This window comes from Lutra lutra, chromosome 2 (assembly GCF_902655055.1).
Source record: "Lutra lutra chromosome 2, mLutLut1.2, whole genome shotgun sequence".
Taxonomy (NCBI): domain Eukaryota; kingdom Metazoa; phylum Chordata; class Mammalia; order Carnivora; family Mustelidae; genus Lutra; species Lutra lutra.
The window spans coordinates 177,549,828-177,570,023 of NC_062279.1; the positions used below are offsets into that span (position 1 = coordinate 177,549,828).

General features: G+C 39.5%; 1 protein-coding gene and 1 pseudogene across 1 annotated transcript in view; both read left to right on the forward strand.

Moving 5' to 3' along the window:
• Nucleotides 1-4,816, forward strand: part of LOC125094167 (sentrin-specific protease 2-like) — a 63,110-nt pseudogene extending 58,294 nt beyond the window's left edge.
• Nucleotides 1-20,196, forward strand: part of GRXCR1 (glutaredoxin and cysteine rich domain containing 1) — a 44,106-nt gene that overhangs the window by 23,009 nt on the left and 901 nt on the right. Inside the window, exons 3-4 of the mRNA XM_047719956.1 lie at nucleotides 13,243-13,344; nucleotides 17,221-17,722. Of these exons, the coding sequence (XP_047575912.1) occupies nucleotides 17,267-17,722 (456 nt within the window). The 5' untranslated portion in view covers nucleotides 13,243-13,344; nucleotides 17,221-17,266. The remainder of the gene's footprint in view (nucleotides 1-13,242; nucleotides 13,345-17,220; nucleotides 17,723-20,196) is intronic.

The following is a 20,196-nucleotide window of genomic DNA, read 5'->3' on the forward strand; positions in this document are numbered from 1 at the left end:
AGCAAATGTCAGGCCCACGATGTCCTGATTTTCTATCTGGTCTCTGCTTTCTCACTGTGAAAAATTACTTTCTCTCAATTCCATTGTTTCACCTAACAAAGGGCACATCTAATGATGTCCTCCCACATGCACTTGTATGGAGGCGTTTATTATAGTAATTAATTTTTCAAGGTTAAAAAATGGTATGATGTATTATTATGAAATACAAACAGAAATGAAGGGAAGTTTTGGGGTAATTTTGTGAAGGTTATTTTGAGGTAGTGGGAAAAACACTGGATTTGGGTACAGAAGCTCTGGTTCAAGCAAGTCACTTAAAAATCTAAGGAGTCCTGTCTATATGTGTTAAAAGTCACCAATCTGTACTAAATGGGTACATTTTATTTTGTATAAATGAACCTGTTTAAATATAACTCAAAAATCTGTGGAATAACTGTAGCGAGTAAGTATGAAAGTAAAATAGGCCCATCTGAAAATACAGAAAAGCACAAAAATAAAAAATAAAAACTAACCATCACATCCCAACCATGAGACAATCACATATCTATTTTTGGTTACAGGGAGGTGAATGAATTACAACCTACTATTCAGGGTACTGCGTATCACTGGCCCATGCGAAGCCCCGGATTTCCCCTTCATCTATTCCCACTTCAATTTCTCTCTTCTCTCTTATGTACCTTTACCAAATATACATGATAGAACTGTGAGTGGCTTTTCTGGTCATGGGATCCAGATACACCCATCAGTAACTGTAGGAAGCTTTCAATTTTCCATGTCCTCCAACATTTATGTATTTAGTTTTCTGTCTCTATTTTTTAATAGAAATTTTCTCGTTCTATAATTTACTTTTAAAACTGTTTTACCATGCCTTTTTTATGTTCTAAAATAATATTCTAGTGTTATAATCAAAGCCAGACCTTAAATTATTGGACTATCATCCTTTGTTTAGCTGAGAGCCTATTTTGTGATATTCAGGTAAAATATGCTTCTAAGGACACAAACAAGTCAATAGTAAAGGGAACATAATTATCAAATTGTTAAGTTGAATTACTCAGACATGGGTAGGGATCAACTTCTTACCAGTCATGGAGTATTCCTAAGTATAACTCTGTGGTTAGAAGAAACAAATGAAACTTGGCATGTATTAAGAGGAATAATTCAGTAGGTAAAACAATAAACTGAAAAGAAAAGGAGACCTAACTTCTGGAACAATTCTACACATGATATGTCCTGACAATCATGTTGCCGGACATGTGCTTAGTCAATGAAGTAAAAAACAACTATCAGTTATATCATGCCTATTAAACAGAGGAAGAGTCATTGATCAGAATTACCTTATGATAGAAGGCATTTAAAAAAAATTTCCCCATTTAGCCATATGTTTACTTCCTTATGTGCTAAATTTGTGCTAAACTTCTATAAGGTGTTTTTTTTTGTTGTTGTTGTTTAATTAAGTTGAGCAAAATTAAGCTAACGGTTCTGTTAAATTCTACAGTGATTCAATACTTTTCAGATGTTTGATGTAGATATTGATAATTCCTCCACTACTCACACTATCTCTGATATAAATCCTCAAGTTTATATTGAATGTGTGACTGATACTCTGAGAACATCAATGGTTTGCTATACGTTGGTTTTGGAGAATTCAACGTTGACATGTTGAGCAAGAGAGTTGATATTAAGAAGGATTTATTTCAGCATATAAAAATTAAATGGATCCATAGACTTTGATTAAGAAGTCTTCTTTGAGTCTTCAGCCTTTTATGCTGAAGATTTCTTGTGCATACAGTGTACATCATGATCAACATAAAAGAAATACTAGAAACTCTAGTGTGAGAAAAAGATGAGTGCTGATCATGATTCTCTTTTAAAATGTAACATTCTGCATTTGTCTGAGATTTCATTAGACTTTTATGTAAGGAGTGATGAGAAAAACTGGAAAGATGAAATAACCTTCCATGAAAATGTTCTTTTTTGATGATAAGCTGTTATTCACTATACACTGTGCTAATCAGGACAGCATAATTCAAGTCATTTATTTATGAAGGACAAATATATTAATAAGGGAGCTCAAAGGAGACTATATACTAGGACATGTGGACATCCCTCACTTTTTTCTTGTGTATTTACTAGGAACATCATTTTCTGTGAAGAACACTATTTCTTGGGTACTACTTCTTAATCACAAACAATTGTAGATATCTTGGGAACTTTAGGAGGTTAAAATATTTATGTTCAAATTGCTCTGTGTTGGTGTTTGAACTGGATATCAACTTAGAAAGGAAGAAGTAGAGCAGGCCACTTTCTGTATTGATGGAGATTAACCTTGTTCATATTTGTACAGACAGGGCCAAGGGCAATGCCAGGTACAAGAAACCTACTCAAAAGTATTTGCCGAGTAAATGAATCGGTTGGGAAATTAAGCAGTTGAGTTTGTGAGGGACAAAGTGAACATATCAAGATGGAGTTTGGTTTTCTGACTTTTGAGAGGTTACTGGCATTCAGCTTTAACTCAGATGTTTCATTATGTAGGACATAGAAAGGTGGGATAAGCAATCAATTAAGAATAATTTTATCTCACATGCTTCATTTCCTTCTGTCTGGAAGTTGGATATATTAATATTTACCTCTTATCTTTATTTTGCCCATGTCTCCTTTTTCTGGATTATTTTAAATTTATTGCATGTTGCTATCTTGCATACATTTTGTGGCCCTCTTTTAGTGTCTATAAAAATTAGGTATATATAGAGGCACCTGGGTGGCTCAGTCAGTTAAGAGTCTGCTTTTGGCTCAGGTCATGATCCCAGGGTCATGGGATTGAGTCCTGCATGAGGCTGCTTGCTCAGCAGGGAGCCACTTCTCCTTCTGCCTGCCTATCTCTCTCTGACAAATAAATAAATAAAATCTTAAAAAAAATAATTGGGTAACTATAAATTGAAATAATAGTTTGGCAGTGGTGGCCGAGGCAGCAGTGGCAGTAACAGCTCTGGGTTTGCTTCTCGTAGCCACGGCTGCTGCTTGGGCCTGGTGTTTACAAATGGCCAGCTAGGATTCTCGGCACCATTTTCCGTTTCTGTGACTGGCCTGTGTCCCCTTCCCAGGCCCTCCTAAAGAGGCAGCGCTCGAACAGCACTTTGTTTTCTGCAGTGGACGCTGATGAAATACCAGCCGAAAGACAAAGATTGGATTATTTCATTCACCAAGTCAAAACCAGTGTCTTCAATGGTTTCCAGCTTATTTGGATTCCCATTCCAGCTGACCACAAAACCTGTGGTAACTTCCGCTTGTAAGGGAACATGGAATGTGACCCCTTCAGGAGAGGTATTTTCGAACTCTTCATCTTGCGAACTGACAGGTCCTGGAACAACATGCTGAAACTGGGTAATAAATCTCCTAATGGAATAAGTGATGGTAACCTGAGATCAGCCCCACAGAGTCCTGACTTCCTTTGGTTTTCCTTTGAACTCAGAGGGATATTAACAGAAGACCAGGTGGCCGTCATCATGGCAAAGGCCCTTCAGAGAGTTCCTTAACCTGGAAGCCTCAAGGACAGGTTGTAACGGAGGTGATTTCTGAAGAGGGTGGCAAGGGTCTGAGGTGTCCCCACTATACCGATGAGGAGGATGTTCAAAAAGAGGAAAGAGAGAAATACCAAAGGTTATTGGAGTGACTTAAAGAGGGTGGTCATGGACACTCTGTTCCTCCTGTAATTCTAACTTATCACAGCTCTCAAAGAAGTCAGATGGACACAGTAAAGACCAAAGGTTGGGGGAAGAGCAAAGTCATGGAGTCATAGCAAGTCAGTTTGTTCCAAAACAGCAGAGAGTTGTTGAAACAAGGGGACCTCTGTGCTCAGTGAGAAGTGAGAAGGGATGTTGTTCAAGGGGGAAAATTTCTGATACAGAGACGACAGTTGGGATCAGACTTGAAAATGAAGGTAGGAGGGGACACCAGCTGGAACGTGACCTATGTGAAGAGGTGTCAGCCCCACCCCGCCTTGGGCAGTTGGAGCAATGGCTTACTCAGGAGGAAAATGTCAATACTTGAGACAAAAGAAAAGCATTGCTCAGGCAAAGAGAGGGATAAAAGGATGGATGATCTTGAACTTACAGAGGTCATCGAAAGGGAAATCAGTAATGCCCTAGGTCATGGCCCACAGGATGAGGTCCTAAGTAGCGGTTTCAAATTGTAAATCACTTGAGGGGATATCCAGACCTTGAAGAACTATCACTGGCTCAATGATGAGCTCATTAATTTTTTCTTCTGGTGGAAAGAAACAAAAAACAAGGGTATCCAGCACTTCGCACATTCAGTACTTTTTTCTATCCCAAATTAAAATCTGGTGATTACCAAGCAGTGACAAGATGGACCAAAGGGGTCAGTCTCCTTGAACAGGAAGGTACATTGGAGCCTGGTGGTGATAGACCTAAAAAAAGGTGTCTTAAGTATCTGGATTCTGTGGGACAAATGGGACACAGGATCTGTGGGATTTGCCTTCAGTATTTAATGGGTTGAAAGTAAGACCAAAAGAAATATTGATTTGAATCTTTTAGAGTGGGCCCACTACAGCATGAAGCCACATGAGATACCTCAACAGTTGGATGGAAATGATTGTGAGATGTTTACTTGTAAATATGCAGATTATATCTCTAGGGACAAACCTATCACATTTACACATTTACACATCAGATGTCTCTTCTGGACGAAGACTGTGGGAAATCCTTCCTCAGTAGTTGCTGTGAGAAGGTCCTGCCCAGGCCCTCCAGCTGCTGGTGGTTCTGACAGGGAGGACAGATGTCTCCATGTACCTCATGCCTGAAGTCCCTGCATCACCTCTGTTGTCTCACAGGCACTGAGCTGTAGGGCGTGTGCGCCGGCCTCTCCCGCACCCTAGTCCTGACGTGGCATGTGGAGGTTCTGCCTGCAACCCTGTGTGTAAGCCTGTGCCTCCTCAGAGCCCAGACGGCTTAACCCACACAAGAACAAACGCAAAAATTAATAACTTTTTTAAAAGACTTTTTTCCCCTATGAATGTGGGAAATGCAGGACTTTATGATTTGTCTTTTGTGTGTTTGTTCATGTGTGTTCGTTCGCTCACTCATTTGCTCACATGATGGGCAGTGGCTGTTTGCTGCTGCTCTGACCTTTAACTCTGAATTGCCTGTTTGAGCTCTTTATTTTTGAAAGGAATGTTAATCAAGCTCCACTCCCAGCTGAAGATCTGGAGGGCAGTGGGGGTGGGGGAAGCAGGGGAGGAAGGAAGTGTTAATGAACTTCTCTAAGGCTGGAGCAGAGACTGCCACCTGGAAGCCGGCCATCTTGTGTTGGAGTCTTGAAGATGCTGGGAGAAGACGTCTGGTCTGACAGGACAACAGTGGCTTGGGGGCCTGGAAGAGTGGAACTGGGGTTCTCCAAGCATCTTCCGAAGAGTGTTTTCCAAGCATCTTCCGAAGAGTGTCACCACTCTTTCTGGAATGGAGGTGACTTGGCTACTCTTGCAACTGGATTTGAAGTAACTCTAAACCCTAAATATTCCTTTTCATCACAGATTTGGTTGAGTATAAACCTCAGAATTGTAAGGACCGACGTGGGCTGTTGATTTCTTTTCTTTGTTTTTTTTTTTTCAAAGATTTTATTTATTTATTTGACAGACGGAGATCACAAGTAGGCAGAGAGGCAGGCAGAGAGAGAAGGGGGAAGCAGGCTCCTCGCTGAGCAGAGAGCCGGGGGGCTCGATCCCAGGACCCTGATATCAGGACTTGAGCAGAAGGCAGAGGCTCAAACCACTGAGCCACCCAGGCGCCCCAGGGCTGTTGATTTCAAAAGATATTATTCAACGTAAAAGCTGTTTTTTCTCAAAGGTTTTTTTTTTTTTTAATATATAAAGCTGAAATTAAGTTTTGTACTCATTAGGATTTTTGTCCCCCTCCTCCCTTTCTATCCCAACTGAAATTGGGAAGAAAATTTAGTACTTGGCTCAGAGGCTGCCTGTTATATAATAACCTATTTTGCATATGAAAGTTTATATTTAACTTTTTTGTTCATTAAAAATTTTACAGTGAAAAAAGATTAAAAAAATAAATTGAAATAATAATAATAGCTGCTTTGTTTTAAGTCAAATTAGATCTCCTATACATAAGGCCTCATAAATTCGTCATAAACATTTGTAAACATGTGAGAGGTCGTTATTAACACACACTCTGCTTATTACTATTTTAAGTGAAACGAAAGACGGTTCCCCCCAGTGTAAATCCCAGCTAATGCGCTGCCCCAGCTCCTCATCGTACATGTCCCTGTTACAGTTCATGCACGACTCACCATTTAGACCCCATTTTGCCCTCTGTAAAATGAATGTTTCGCAATCCCCTATTGTCAGGCATGTTGTGAGGTTAAAGAAGGTAACAACGGGCAATGTTCTCTCTTCTACCGTTCATTCCTTCTGTCCTACCCTTCCCCCCACCTGCAATGCGTATTACATTCATGCTGTGAGATACAATCCATATGGGCAAGAGAACATCTTGGGGCTTTCAGAGAAGCTCTATTCTGAAATGTCTGGAAGACTGGAGCTTGTCTCCATGGAGGGGTGAGAGGAGCCAGATTCAGTGACTTTGACCACACACAGTGACAACCAAAGGGAGTTAGATCTTGGGAAGAAAGCAGAGAGGCAGAAAAGAAGGAGGACAGTGGGAAGATGGGAGTGGGGAGGAAGACAGGTTGGATGCCACTCTGAGGCTAACTTTGTTAGATAGAAAGGTGACATGCAAATAGCAAACAAATTAATAGCCCATGCTCTGGCTCCCAGTGTGCTCCAGACCCCTGGTAAGAATGCATTGCTTCTGGTAATGGAGTTGTTTCTTGCCTGTCCCTCTGGATGTGGCACAGCATTAAATAAAAGTTACATGTATATGAAAATTGTAGCATATGCCCATATTTCATCGAATCTAAGATGCTATCAGCTAGAACATGCATCCTTATTTTATGAACCCCTGAGAAAGAAAAAAAAAAAGCCTTGCTAATTTAATCATGGCACAATATATTATTATGGCTTGAAATTTTTAAACATATGGAAAAAGCTCTTCTAGATGTATTTATAGAGATTGTTCTTGTATATCGCTCTTGAGCATACATATAAAGGCAAAGAAATATAAAATAAATTAATTAGGATAGTCCCAAGCACTCTGAGTTTGAATCTTATTAATCACTTTTCCTCTCAGAGTCATTGATGTGTGTGATGTTTTGCACAAGGCAGTCAGTCCTTCCTGTGATCAAAAGCACTGGTGATGGAGTATTTGTTAAAATTAAAATGCTTTGCTGTTGTCTTGGATTTTCTCCCGAGTCTGGGAAACCAGTCTTTAAGTTTTAATGTGCAGGCAGTTACGTCATGACCATTGCGGATCTATGTGAGGGTCAGATGCCCACCAATTTCGGAGACGCTAACATGTGAGAAAATACACCTCTTAGAATTGACGTAGCCCTGAGGTAAAGCCTCGGCAATGAGAAGATGCCCAGATCTGATCTTGAACTACCCGAATCACGCTCTGGGTTGAGCCTTTCAGTTATGCACTGCTGCCCCTAAGATGCAGGCTTCCACAGCCGGAGAAAATAGATGGTCCCTCAATTACAGAGCCTCCAGCCAGGTCCGATGGCTGGACCTCGGGTCCCTTGGTCCAAAAGCCTCCAAATTATTTCAGGAAAGGGGGCTCAGTGAATCTCAGATGGAAAACTGTGGCCCGTGTTTCCCTTTGGCTCATGCTTATCAATGGCCCTGAAGCTGCCTAGCTAAGCATCCCAGATGTCCCCTGCTGCCCCCCACCCCTTGTGAAGCCCCAGTGTTCATGCCGGGGGGTGATACCTTCTAACGGTCCCAGGGATTGTTAATCTTCAAGCTGTCAGAGATGTAGCAGTTTTCATACAAAAGTGGGGACCATACTTTTCTCAACTCCTCATCCTAGTTTATTTCCCGGGTCTCGAAGTGTCAAGGCTTGTCCCGAGAGTCCATTGACTCTTCCAAGAGACTCCCAGCTTCAGAAGTTAATAATAGGCGGTCAATATAAATGATTAATGAATTTTTATTTAGTCTCTAATATGACTTATATATTCATACTTGAAAAAGCTTCTATTTGCCAACAGAGCAGATCAAAGCCAACTCAGTCAGATTATTTTAGGGTTCCAAGTTTACATATGCAAACGCTTTGGAAAGGGCATTAACTCATTTGCAAAAGGCGATGCAAAAAGACATACCAGCAAAAGGTCCCCTTTTCAATGTGTAATTGATACTTTGAGAGATTTGACTGAACTCTCTGCTCTCTGGGGTGTGGTGCCTTCCCAGCCCAGAGTCATCATCATTGCATCATGCTTTCTCTTCAGGGAAGTTTTCCTGGTCATTTGGGGACCACTTTTGTGCTCTTAAGAAATTTTCTAGTTTATCTGTGGACTTGAAACTACAATCCCACAAAGAAAACAAAACATCTCTAGATCTCTGAGTGAACCCAGTCTGGTTTTTCTTTTTTTTTTTTTTCTTCTGTCTGGGCTCCCTGTTTTTCTTCTTCTTGCCAGTTTGAACCTTCATCTCAGACAGTAGAAACAACAGTCCCCTGTTACCCTGGGAACGGTGGTAAGATAATAGAATTAGGTTGTCCCAGGGCTCCATTTTGGCCTCATGCTTCTGGAAGAAAAAAAGCAACATGATTATGAAATATAATTTGTGATAAATTTATGGCATTTATTGGTAAAAGATATAACATGTCAAATTTTCAGTGACTTAAAAAAATCAGCGACAAGAGTAAGACAGGAAGTGTGTCTCAGGATAAGGATTTCTTTCACATATATTTTCCCGTCAGCTTTGTAGGTTTCTTTTGACATTTTATCTCTTTCATCAATTTAAAAAATAACAACTGAGAAAAATTTATCAGCAGGGTAGATTCTGAGAACATTGCTATTTTCCCTCAATACACTGGAAAATTTGTAAGAATCTTTTACACATTCTGCAGGCATATTCTCATAGAAAAATAAATTGCCACTCTGGGGATTTACATTCCTATACTACCACATTCAGCACTGACATCCTGTTGAAATCCACTGCTGATTTGGAAAGCCGCTTTTAGTTTTCTAGGTTGATGTTTCTAAGACTGTGACTCAATTTCCCTGTTCTCTTTTTCTATCCTGATTCTGGAAAAATCTTGGGGATGAAATCTGGTCTTAATGATACTTAGTAGGATCCCTCAAGTAACTCTGGATCTGATGTAGTATTTTTAATGCTTTGTTCATTACTCTCTATTTTTTTTTTTTTTAATTGTGTTATGTTAGTCACCATACAGTACATCATTAGGTTTTGGGGCAGTGTTCCAAGATTCATTGTTTACATATAATACCCAGTGCTCCATGCAATACATGCCCTCTTTAATACCCGTTACCAGGCTAACCCCCCAATCCCCTCCCCTCTAAAACCCTCAGTTTATTTCTCAGAGTCGGCAATATATCATGGTTCCTCTCCTCTTCCCCTCTGATTCCCCCCACCCCGCTTACTTTTCCTTTCCTTCTCCTAATGTCCTCCATGTTCTTCCTTGTGTTCCACAAGTAGGTGAAACCATATGACAATTCACTTTCTCTGCTTGACTTATTTCACTCAGCATCCTCTCCTCCTGTCCCATCCATGGTGATGCAAAAGTTGGGTATTCATCCTTTCTGATTACTCTTTATTCTTGAGTGCTATGTTTATTCATTCTGTCCAAACTTCTCTCCATCCCAAAGTGATTGGATTTCCCTTGGATGGTTCCAAGCAGAAGAGAAGTAAGCTTCCTGTGTGTAGGATAAACGTATGCACAATTTAATCCATTGATTATATCTTTATTAGGAATTAAGAATATTGAATCCATACACCAGTATCTTGGAGTAATAATACAATGTAGTTAGTTTAAAAATCTTAATACTCGGGACGCCTGGGTGGCTCAGTTGGTTAAGCGGCTGCCTTCGGCTCAGGTCATGATCCCAGCGTCCTGGGATCGAGTCCCACATCGGGCTCCTTGCTCAGCGGGGAGCCTGCTTCTCCCTCTGCCTCTACCTACCACTCTGTCTGCCTGTGCTCATGCTCGCTCCCTCTCTCTCTCTAAAAAAAAAAAAATCTTAATACTGTAAGACATATTTATAGACATTTTCCATAGTGACAGTCTGATTGATGAAGAATGTAAAAGAGATTATTTCCCCTCCATGTTTGAAGAATCTTAGTCACAGAATACACAAGAAACTCCTTATTCAAGAGGAATAAGGAGTTTCATGCTTGAGAATGAAGGTTGACCTTATATAAAGTTCCTTGGTGCTAAGTGGGACTTGGGTTCTATAGGCAGAATACACTATTTACTCTCTAGCGTCCAATAATTTGTAACGTAGTATAGAAGGTGCCCTTAATGACACCAACAGCATTATATGACTCAGATATTTTGCCTGAAACGTAAATAGCCATTATTTCCCACCTCACATATGAACTGGAAGCAGGACAGAAAGAGACGGAAGTAATCATGTCAGTTGTTATTTACCTCTCTCCTAAATGTGAGGTCACTTTGTTCTGACATTAAAATCTAACTTAGCTCATTTCAATTCAGCAAATATTTCTCTGAGCCCTGTTTATTTGCAAAACACTCTACAAGATATAGAGGTGAATCAAAGATGAAAATTAAACTATAAAAATGGGAAGTAGTTTCTCTGGGGACTCTTTATTGATCTTCTTTCTTCTGTGGTTATGTTAATTTTAGAGACTTTATATAATTGTCCAATGGAAATCCTGGGGTGCAGAGCTGAGTGGCCCAGGATGCTGAGACAGCTATGCCTACTCAGGGTCCATAGTGACAGGATGTAAGCCAGCACCGAAACCTCCTGCCCCCACTATAGCACTTAACATATGGTAAACTCTCAGTCCAGAGATGTAAAGAGTGAACAAGGCTTTGGTAACCGGAGCCCTTCTCCAGGACCTTGGTGAGGACAGACCGATTGAGCCTTGAAGCTCTAGAATCAGGCCAGAAACAGAATGGGATTGCCTTGACCCCCTGTCAGTTAATTACGCTCTCCTGGCTCCATTCTTCTCATTGTCCTCCAAACAGTATGTACTGGCTATTAGCTTGTTTAAGTAACAGATAAGAATTTATGGCAATCATTTGTTGAGCACTATGCTAAACACTTCATATATATCATTCTACTTAATTTTTCCAAACATTCTATGCAGTAGGAACTATTTGACAGATCAGGAAACTAAGATTCAATGTCATTCAGAGGTTGGCTGATCCAAGATTCAAACCCCTATGGGTCCATTTTATGGACCCCTAGCTCCTGTTCATAACTAATATATAAATTCAGAAATCCTCCATCTCTCTTGTTGTATAATAGTCCTGCTTTTAAATAGAAAATAGTCCTGCTTTTAAAGAATACTGTCTTTAATGCACTTAGTTTCTTTTCTGGCTAGAAGTTCTCTCCACTTCAAATTAATGATTGAACTGTGAATTTTGATTTTTAAAGTCATGTTAAGAAGCGTTAAGAAGGGTTCAATATTCCATATGCTGAAAAGTTTCAGGGACAGTTTATTTTCCCTTTTTCACTCATGGTTAGTGAATCTCTTTTCCCTTCCAGTCACCAGCATAGTTAGAATATAAAAATTGATAGGTTCTCTCCATCCACACAGGAGTTCTGAGAACAGCACTTGGGGAGTGAGTCATGGTTTATTACTTCTCGGTTGACAAGTGTTGCTGGAGAAAAGACGATTACTTTGTTAATGACAGGCAGAGTTTTGCTTTACTTCAATGACCAAGTTTTACTGTTTTCAGTACCAAAAACCAAAATAGTGAATGTGATAGTTATAAAATAGCAGAGCAGCAAATGGAGACACGTTATATATATTTACTATGATTCAAAGGATTTTTAAAAATTATGTCCTGAAAGCCAGGGATAGGATTAAAATTACTTCTCACCATGCAATGCTAATCAGACACAGGATAGTATGTGGGGCAATATTTGGAGATAGGATGAGTAAAATAATAATATAAATTTTGGTGTCCTGTTTTCTCTACAAATAAGAAAATAATTAGATATTCTGATTAAAAAATTGACACCAACAAGAAATAAAAAATTGATGCCAACAAGAAATACCCAGGTCTAGGTCTAGCTGCTGGGTTATCATTTCTACTGGGAATTGAGCAAGGAAACTTTTTTTTCTTTGAATTGATCATTAATATTTTCCAAAGTAGGTCTCGTTTGGCTCATGCAATGTTCTGCCCTCTATTTAGCTTCTAGAGTTTATAATTTGCTATTTTAAACAAACAGATGACCATTGGTGTTAAATTTATGAGTGTTTGAAATACTTCTACATTGGTAATATGGTTTACAAGATTTTGTTTCATGTTCTGAGGGGGCTGCATGAATTAAGGAATTGGGTTAAGAAGGAAAGGTCTTGTTAGTTAGTTTAGTTAGTTAGTTAGTTGGCCCTTTTCAGAAGGGCTTTGCAGAGTAGGAGTCACAGTTGTCTTCAGCCGCTCTGCCTTTTTTTAGTTCTTTGAACAAACCTGCTAATATTCGGCCCCAGGGCTTTATGTTACCATGGCTGAGGAACTGCCTCCAACTGCTCCCACCCACCTCAAACCTTTACAAGATCGATCTCTCCCAGTTTGGGCAGACCCTCATTTAATGTCTCTTTCTCAGAGAGGCTGGCTGAGACTATTTTGTGTAAAGTAGGCTCCCTTCTGTTATCATTTCTTGTTATAGCCACCTCGTTTTCTCTGTAATGCTTATTATAATGTTATTATACCTTTATTTGTTTATTGTATATTATCTACTTTTTTAAAAAAGATTTTATTTATTTATTTATTTGACAGATGGAAATCACAAGTAGGCAGAGAGGGAAGCAGAGAGAGAGAGAGATGGGGGGAAGCAGGCTCCCTACCGAGCAGAGAGCCCGGTGTGGGGCTCGATCCCGGGACCCTGGGATCATGACCTGAGCCGAAGGCAGAGACTTTAACCCACTGAGCCACCCAGGCGCCCCATGTTATCTACTTTTTTTTTAAAAAAATATATTTTATTTTATTTTTTTTCAGTGTTCCAAGATTCATCATTTATGCACCACACCCAGTGCTCCATGCAATATGTGCCCTCCTTAATAACCACCACCATGCTCACCCATCCTCCCCCCTCATTTACTTCCAAAGGCAGGGAACATGCCTGTTGTGTTCACCTGTATAGATCTAGCAACTCTCTAGTATTTTTTAGGTGCTTGATAAATATTGTTAAATGAATAGATGATTGAAAGAGTACATCTGAAGGAAGAGAAGAAGGAACTTATTTCTGAAGGCAGGCGGCTAACCTGGCAGAGTGAGTAAAATGTAGGGAATAATAAACTGATACGAGGAAAAGGTGGCAAATGGAGTAGTTAGAAGTTGCTGTATTAACATCAAGCAGCTGGGAGCAAATAGTAAGCAGAATGAGAGCGGAAAGTGTTGAGAATGTGGTTGATGTCTTCTACTGGAGAGGACTGTTGATTTGGTTATTTCACGGAAATGGGATTATATATTAGCTTAGGATACACTGCATTGAACTCTAGCTATTTTGTTTCAGCAACGTTACCAATGGAAGGCATGGGCATAATTTTACATTATCTTTATATTTGCCATAGTGGCTAGCTGTGTCTTATCCTTGGGTGGCATGTAGTAGCAACTTGTGGAATCATTGCCCGAATGGAAGAATAATTGCAAAGTTACCTGCTGAAAAGAGCTTATTTTTTTTTTTATCAGTCTAAGATAAGTATGTGAATTGCAATTATCAAAATGTATTCTCACCGTAGCAGATACCTCCTTATACTTGTGGCAGGCTGGTTTCTAGTTTACTGGACTTTCAGTTCACCCTTGAAAGAGAGATGACTCTCAACTAGTCTCATTTTAAGGTAGTATATAAGTATATAAATAATAGATATGCATACATACACATGTATATAGGTATATATATGCACGCTACATATTTTAACATCTATATTTAAAATATCACAAACTTTTTAATCATCCTATTGAAATTTTTCTATCCTTCAAGTGTATTTATTGATTGCAATCTTGTATAGTCCTTGTCTTGCCTTATTCAGGCTAAAATTCATTGTTTCCATCCAGAGGACACATGGTATATATAGACATCGTCACAAACACATTAAGTAATATGTTGCAGATACTCTGTAAGCATGACTCACTAAGGCAGATATTGTTATCTCCATTCTACTAAGGGGAAAATTGAAAATTTGGGTGATGGAAAGAACATTCTCACTGAGGTATGCTGGAATTTGAACCTAGGCTTTTTTTTTTTTTTTAAAGATTTTTTTTTAATTTTTATTTATTTGACAGAGAGATCACAAGTAGGCAGAGAGGCAGGCAGAGAGAGAGGAGGAAGCAGGCTCCCTGCCGAGCAGAGAGCCCAATGCGGGGCTCGATCCCAGGACCCCGAGATCATGACCTGAGCCGAAGGCAGCGACTTAACCCACTGAGCCACCCAGGCGCCCCGAACCTAGGCTTTTTGACTTCAAAATTCTTCTCATGCTGTAGCACTCTGTCCAAACCAAACATCTAGAAAAAGGGAACAGGAGCAGAATACATAAGGAGTCCAGGGCAAAAACTAATTGGGATGATCAAAGAATTTTGATTTTTTTCTTGATTAGGCTAATATTCATGCCCACACCATTCACTTTGATGTATTTTAAAGATCTTGACATTTGGCTGCAAAAATGAATTATTTTTTTCTCTTCTTCCCCATTAAGTATTTCCTCACTTATGCTCTCTTGTTATGTACTTTGATTATACACTCTTTTACTTTGCCAAGTTAAATCCTCTTAATATTGTCACTTAGAATAGTTGATATAGTGCTAGCTCTTTCTCTCTCCCTTCCTTCCCCCCTTCCTCTCTCTCTGCTTATTTTTCGGGATTATATAGAATTCTCTAATATTTGATTCCTAATTCAATTAGCCATGAAGCAGACATTTCTATTTTTCTCCCATCTTTTTCTTCAGTGAGAGTTCTATATGAAGAAAATATTCAGAATGAAAGTCATCAACAGGGCTCAGAGTTGGGAAATTATAACGTTACTGAAATACTGCTTTTCAACTTGACAAAATAAATATTATTGAAAATTGGTAATATGCACTATTGACACTGGTGAGAGTGCAGTAAAGTAAGAACTCATATGCTAGGTGAAGTGTAAATTATACAACTTTTCTTATCTGTAATTGGCAATTTATGTCAAAAGCTTGATATTAAAAAAATATTCTTACCTCCTCAATTTTACCCAAAGGAATTGACACTAAAGAACTACTTGGGTATATCTACACTGATTTTTAAACAAGAACATTCAGTGCAGCATTATTTTACTGACTATTTTAAATAATTTAAACATCTAGCCATCCAGAAAGAGAAAGAAAATATTGTACAACTATTGGAAGGGCTTTTAATACACACATTAAATTCATGTTTTTCAAAATAAAGATATAGGAAATGACTCGCTATATAATGGTGAATGAAAAAAGCAAGTTGTTAAATATGGTATAATTTTATATATGGGAGCACTGACAAACAAGCCTTAAATTTCAACCTCCAAGTGCTTAACACAGTAAAGGCTTATTTTTCACTTATAACATAGTTCAGTGCTGGATGGCAGCGGGTGTGAATTTGTGACTCTGACAAGCTCGGTAAATGGCTTCAGGACTGCTGGGGTCATTCCAGCTAGCAGATGGGGGAGGAAGAGAGAGGTCATGGGCAGGGGACTCTTTCTCTTAACCGCCTCGGTCCACAAATGATGCATTACTTTTGCTCACTTCCCATCAGCAAAAGCTAGGCACTTGTTCCTTCTCCCTTTAAATTGCAAGAGGCTGGGCAATATATAGTCTTGTGACCATCAGAGCATCTCATCTTCATACCCACTGGAAGATATTTCACAAAATTATTATTATTTTTTTAAAGATTTTACTTATTTATTTGACAGACAGAGATCACAAGAAAGCAGAGAGGCAGGCAGAGAGAGAGAGGGGCAAGCAGGCTCCCTGCTGAGCAGAGAGCCTGATGCGGGGCTCCATCCCGGGACCCTGAGATCATGACCTGAGCCAAAGGCAGAGGCTTAACCCACTGAGCCACCCAGGCGCCCCCAATATTTCACAAAATTATTAACATCTCTAGTGAGGTTATTTGTGACTTTTCTTTTTTGGTTTGACTTTTAGTTTCAGTGCTGTGCTATTATTGTCGGGATTTTCTAAAATAAGTGTAAGTTAAGTTTATATCAGATAAAACTATAAACATTAAAAAAGCTTGAAGTGCAGTATGAGGGCCAGCTGTGTGTCCTCGCTCTGGAGGTTGACAGGTTGGGGCACTCCCCATAGTGTACATTTTAATATGGTCTTGTATCTTAAGAGATTGTTCAGTCACTCGTCCAAGTGTCAGCAAATCCACGAGCATAGTGTTAGGAGGCCGCTTCTGTATGCATGGGTGATTTGGATATAATATTTATTAAGACAGATCACATGGACTGCTTTGCCTGATCTGGCTGGCTTGGAGGATCTTCCATTCTTCCGTGATTATTTCATTAAGTTTCCTTCCAAAACCTTTCCCTCTGTCTGAGAGTGTGTTTGCCGCTAGCCAAAGTGGAAAAGTAACAAGGCAGATGTTCTCTCTTTTCATAGTTTGTTAAAAAGTTATTCTTTGGCAAAATCACTTGTGCACGAAGACGTAGGTTGAAATGCATCTTATACAATACTGAGGAAGTCTAATAGATGATTAAAGAACTAGTATTCAAAGCTCCATGTTGGCACGTAGTCCGCTGCCCATTTTAATCATCCTTTGCTAACGGGAAAGAAAAGATGATGTAAGCCCTGTGGGAAGGCTATGACTCGTCCCAGCCTTACATTAGATTCCACATTTTATCTCTGGCCTTCACCCTTGACAGCGAATTGTAGAGATCCTTGTCTGCTAACATCCTTTTCAACACTCCTCGCTGGCTGCAAAGTTGGAATCTTTCATTCCCTTGCCCCACACTTATTTTTTGTTTCATTGCATGCCGCTTTCTTGCACTTGTCCTGTGGAAGAGTCCCCCATAGCTATTTAATATTTAAAGGCTGGGATCATTTGCAGGTTTTAGTTTGAAGGTAACCATAGCACACACAGAGACATTCATTATTAATAGAGGTGCACTGTAAGTCTTAGGACTCTTCTTTCCTTTCGATGTTAGTTTCGTATGGGTGCTGCTGTCAGGAGAATGAAGCTCTGATATTGCTATGTGGCAAGTGGACTCGTGCAATCACAGGGATCCAGAATTATGTAAACAGTGTGTGGGGGTGGAAGTGATCATGCTCAAAAGGGACATAAAGCCAGAAAGTGACAGGCCACGGAAAGTCCGGTTTCGGATCGCGTCATCTCACAGCGGGCGGGTGCTGAAGGAGGTGTACGAAGACGGGCAGCCTTCGGGCTCTCTGGATTCCGAAGGTGCCAGCATCTGTGGGATAGATGGACTGAGTGAGTCTGATGGACAGCAAAATGGCCACATGGGATCGGAAAGCGATGAGTGTGAGGACGACCAGGATAGCTTGCTGGCGTTAGCAAGGGCTGCCAGTGAGAAGGGTTTTGGAACAAGAAGAGTCAACATTTTAAGCAAAAATGGCACAGTCAGAGGCGTCAAATACAAAGTGAGTGCCGGCCAAGCTCTATTTAACAATTTGGCCAAAGTACTGCAGGTAAGTCAATGCACTTTGCTCCCCCTGGGCTTTGTTCCTAACTCACCCTCTCAGTACCTCTGCCCTCCAGTTGAAAGCAAGCCTCTCTTATTCATGACTCCTACATACTTCATGAGTCACTCCCCCATCGAAGATATTGTCTCAACAGCCATCGGTTAAAAATAGGGTCATTATGCTTAGCAAATTAGATGGATTCTCAAAGCCAAATTTCTAACATTTAAGTGGTCTTTTCTTCCAGTGTGCAACGGCTGAAACAATGCATCTGTTTCTTAGCCAATAAGAAAAAAACAAAAACAAAAACAAAGACAGACTATAGTGTTCAAAATATCTGAGCACAATTTGGAAGTTAATTTCTGGTTTATCATCCTCGTTATGGCAGATCAGCATTTATCATCTCTTGTATAGATTTTAAAACAGAGAAGTTGGAGTGCTGCATTCAGCTGCACTGGCTTAAGTTGGAATGATATGAAGTTGTAAAGACGAACTTGAACTTTCTCCTACTGCTCTGGAAGTTGCAGGTTTTTTCTGAGGTGGATTTCTTCATTCATTTGCCCACAAGAACTCTAGAGTGGCGCTTGAAGAAGTTATTCCTCTATAATATATTTGGAGTGAGATCCAGGTTTTATACTAAAAAACATTAGCCTTTAATATGTGATAGATTCTGCACAGTAATGTAGGAATGTATTATTCAGGTCCTGGGGCCTTTGGCAATGATCTAATGTTTAGACAAATTTTTGAAATTGCCCGGAAGCACTGGTAAATGATTTTTGGTTGAAAATAGGCATCATTATTTCAGGAATAGAAGTCATAATCACTATCATTAAGGTAGCAAACCAATATTTTTCATTGTAATACCATTTTATATGATTCTCAATATTTAAATAAAATATCCTTGATGAATTATTCATTGCCTCTGCATTATAGAAGGATGCAGTAGTGGTAGGGAGAAAGGATTTTAACCAAAGGTATTTGATTATTTTTCATTTTGAAGGAAGTATTTGGAAGGATCATAACACCAGGATTTTAAATAAAGAAATCAAAGGGTAAAAACAGTTAAGATCAAAGGTTCTTTTCATACTTAGAATTTACCCATGAAAGATTTCACTGATTAAGGATGGAGGTGGGGAACTGATGACTATGTTTGACTAGGTTGGAAAAAATCTTGTATAGATTTCTAGAGATGTGACTATTACGTTGAAATCATCTTGGTGGTGGCTGTGTGTTACCCACTGCAGAAATTATTATTGCCAAGGTGTAGACCAAGACTCTATAATAATAAAGTTTAAAAAATGTTTGCATTTATTTTGATTAATTTAGTTTTTAGCTGAATCATGATTTGAATTGCTTTATGATCTGGAGAGTTTTATAAAACTGCTGCACCAATTTTAGAATTTTAATTTGTTCAGATCTCCCCAAAAAACTATGATTTATGCATAAATACTTAAAATTTTCAAATCCCACAACAAACAAACAAACAAACAAACAAACAACTTTTCCTCCCTATGGCTTTGTCCTGGTAGAGCTAGAAATCCACCCATAGGAGATAAAGGAAATTCCAAAATCAAATCTTAGTACTAGATTAGTTTACAATAGTTTACTTGTATATTTTCCTTTTTTTTTTTTTTAAGATCTTATTTATTTATTTGGAGAGAGAGCGAGCTAACACAAACAGGGAGAGAGGCAGAGGGAGAGAGAGAGGGAGAAGCAGACTACGCACTGAGTGGGGAGCCCCAACATATGGCTCAATCCTGGGACTCTGAGATCATGACCTGAGCGGAAGGTAGACGCTTGACCGACGGAGCCACCCAGGTGCTCCTACTTGCATATTTTTCTATGCATAATTCCATCACCCCTTTTCTTAAGAAAAAATCCAATAAAACTGTCATTTCCTAATAATTTACCACTACTCCATTTACCCTTGGCTTTAAGAGAACAGTAGTGGTTACTAGCAGAGGCCCCTCAAAGTCTGATATTTAATCATTTTTTTTCTAGCTGGCCCTTCTTTCTTTATAATGTGGGCAAACTCATCCATTTTGACCATCATTAGTTTCATCGTCATCATCACCATCACTGTCACGGACTGTTCTCTGATTTCTCCAGGAGGAAACATAAGTTAACAGAGCACCTACCTTGGATGGGGGCTGCCAGATGCACTATTTTAGGAGGCTCCATTCACATGATGTGTAAAGAGCATCTCTTGGGGTGATGCGATGAACCTAGCATTATATAGAGAGCTAACTTGGATGCTTGCTGTTTCCTAAAGGATAGGTATGTCATAAGGAGTGACAAATGTCTTAGGCATATGCCTTAGGGTGACTGACTAGGTTTCCTGCAATGCAGTAGCAGAGAAGCCCCAGGGACGAAAAACAGAAGTTACCATTCAGTTACTCCTATGGCTATGGGACCAGATATGACTTCTCTGGACCTCTGTGTATTTTCTATATCCCTCAGAAAGTAAGCGGCAAACTTAACTG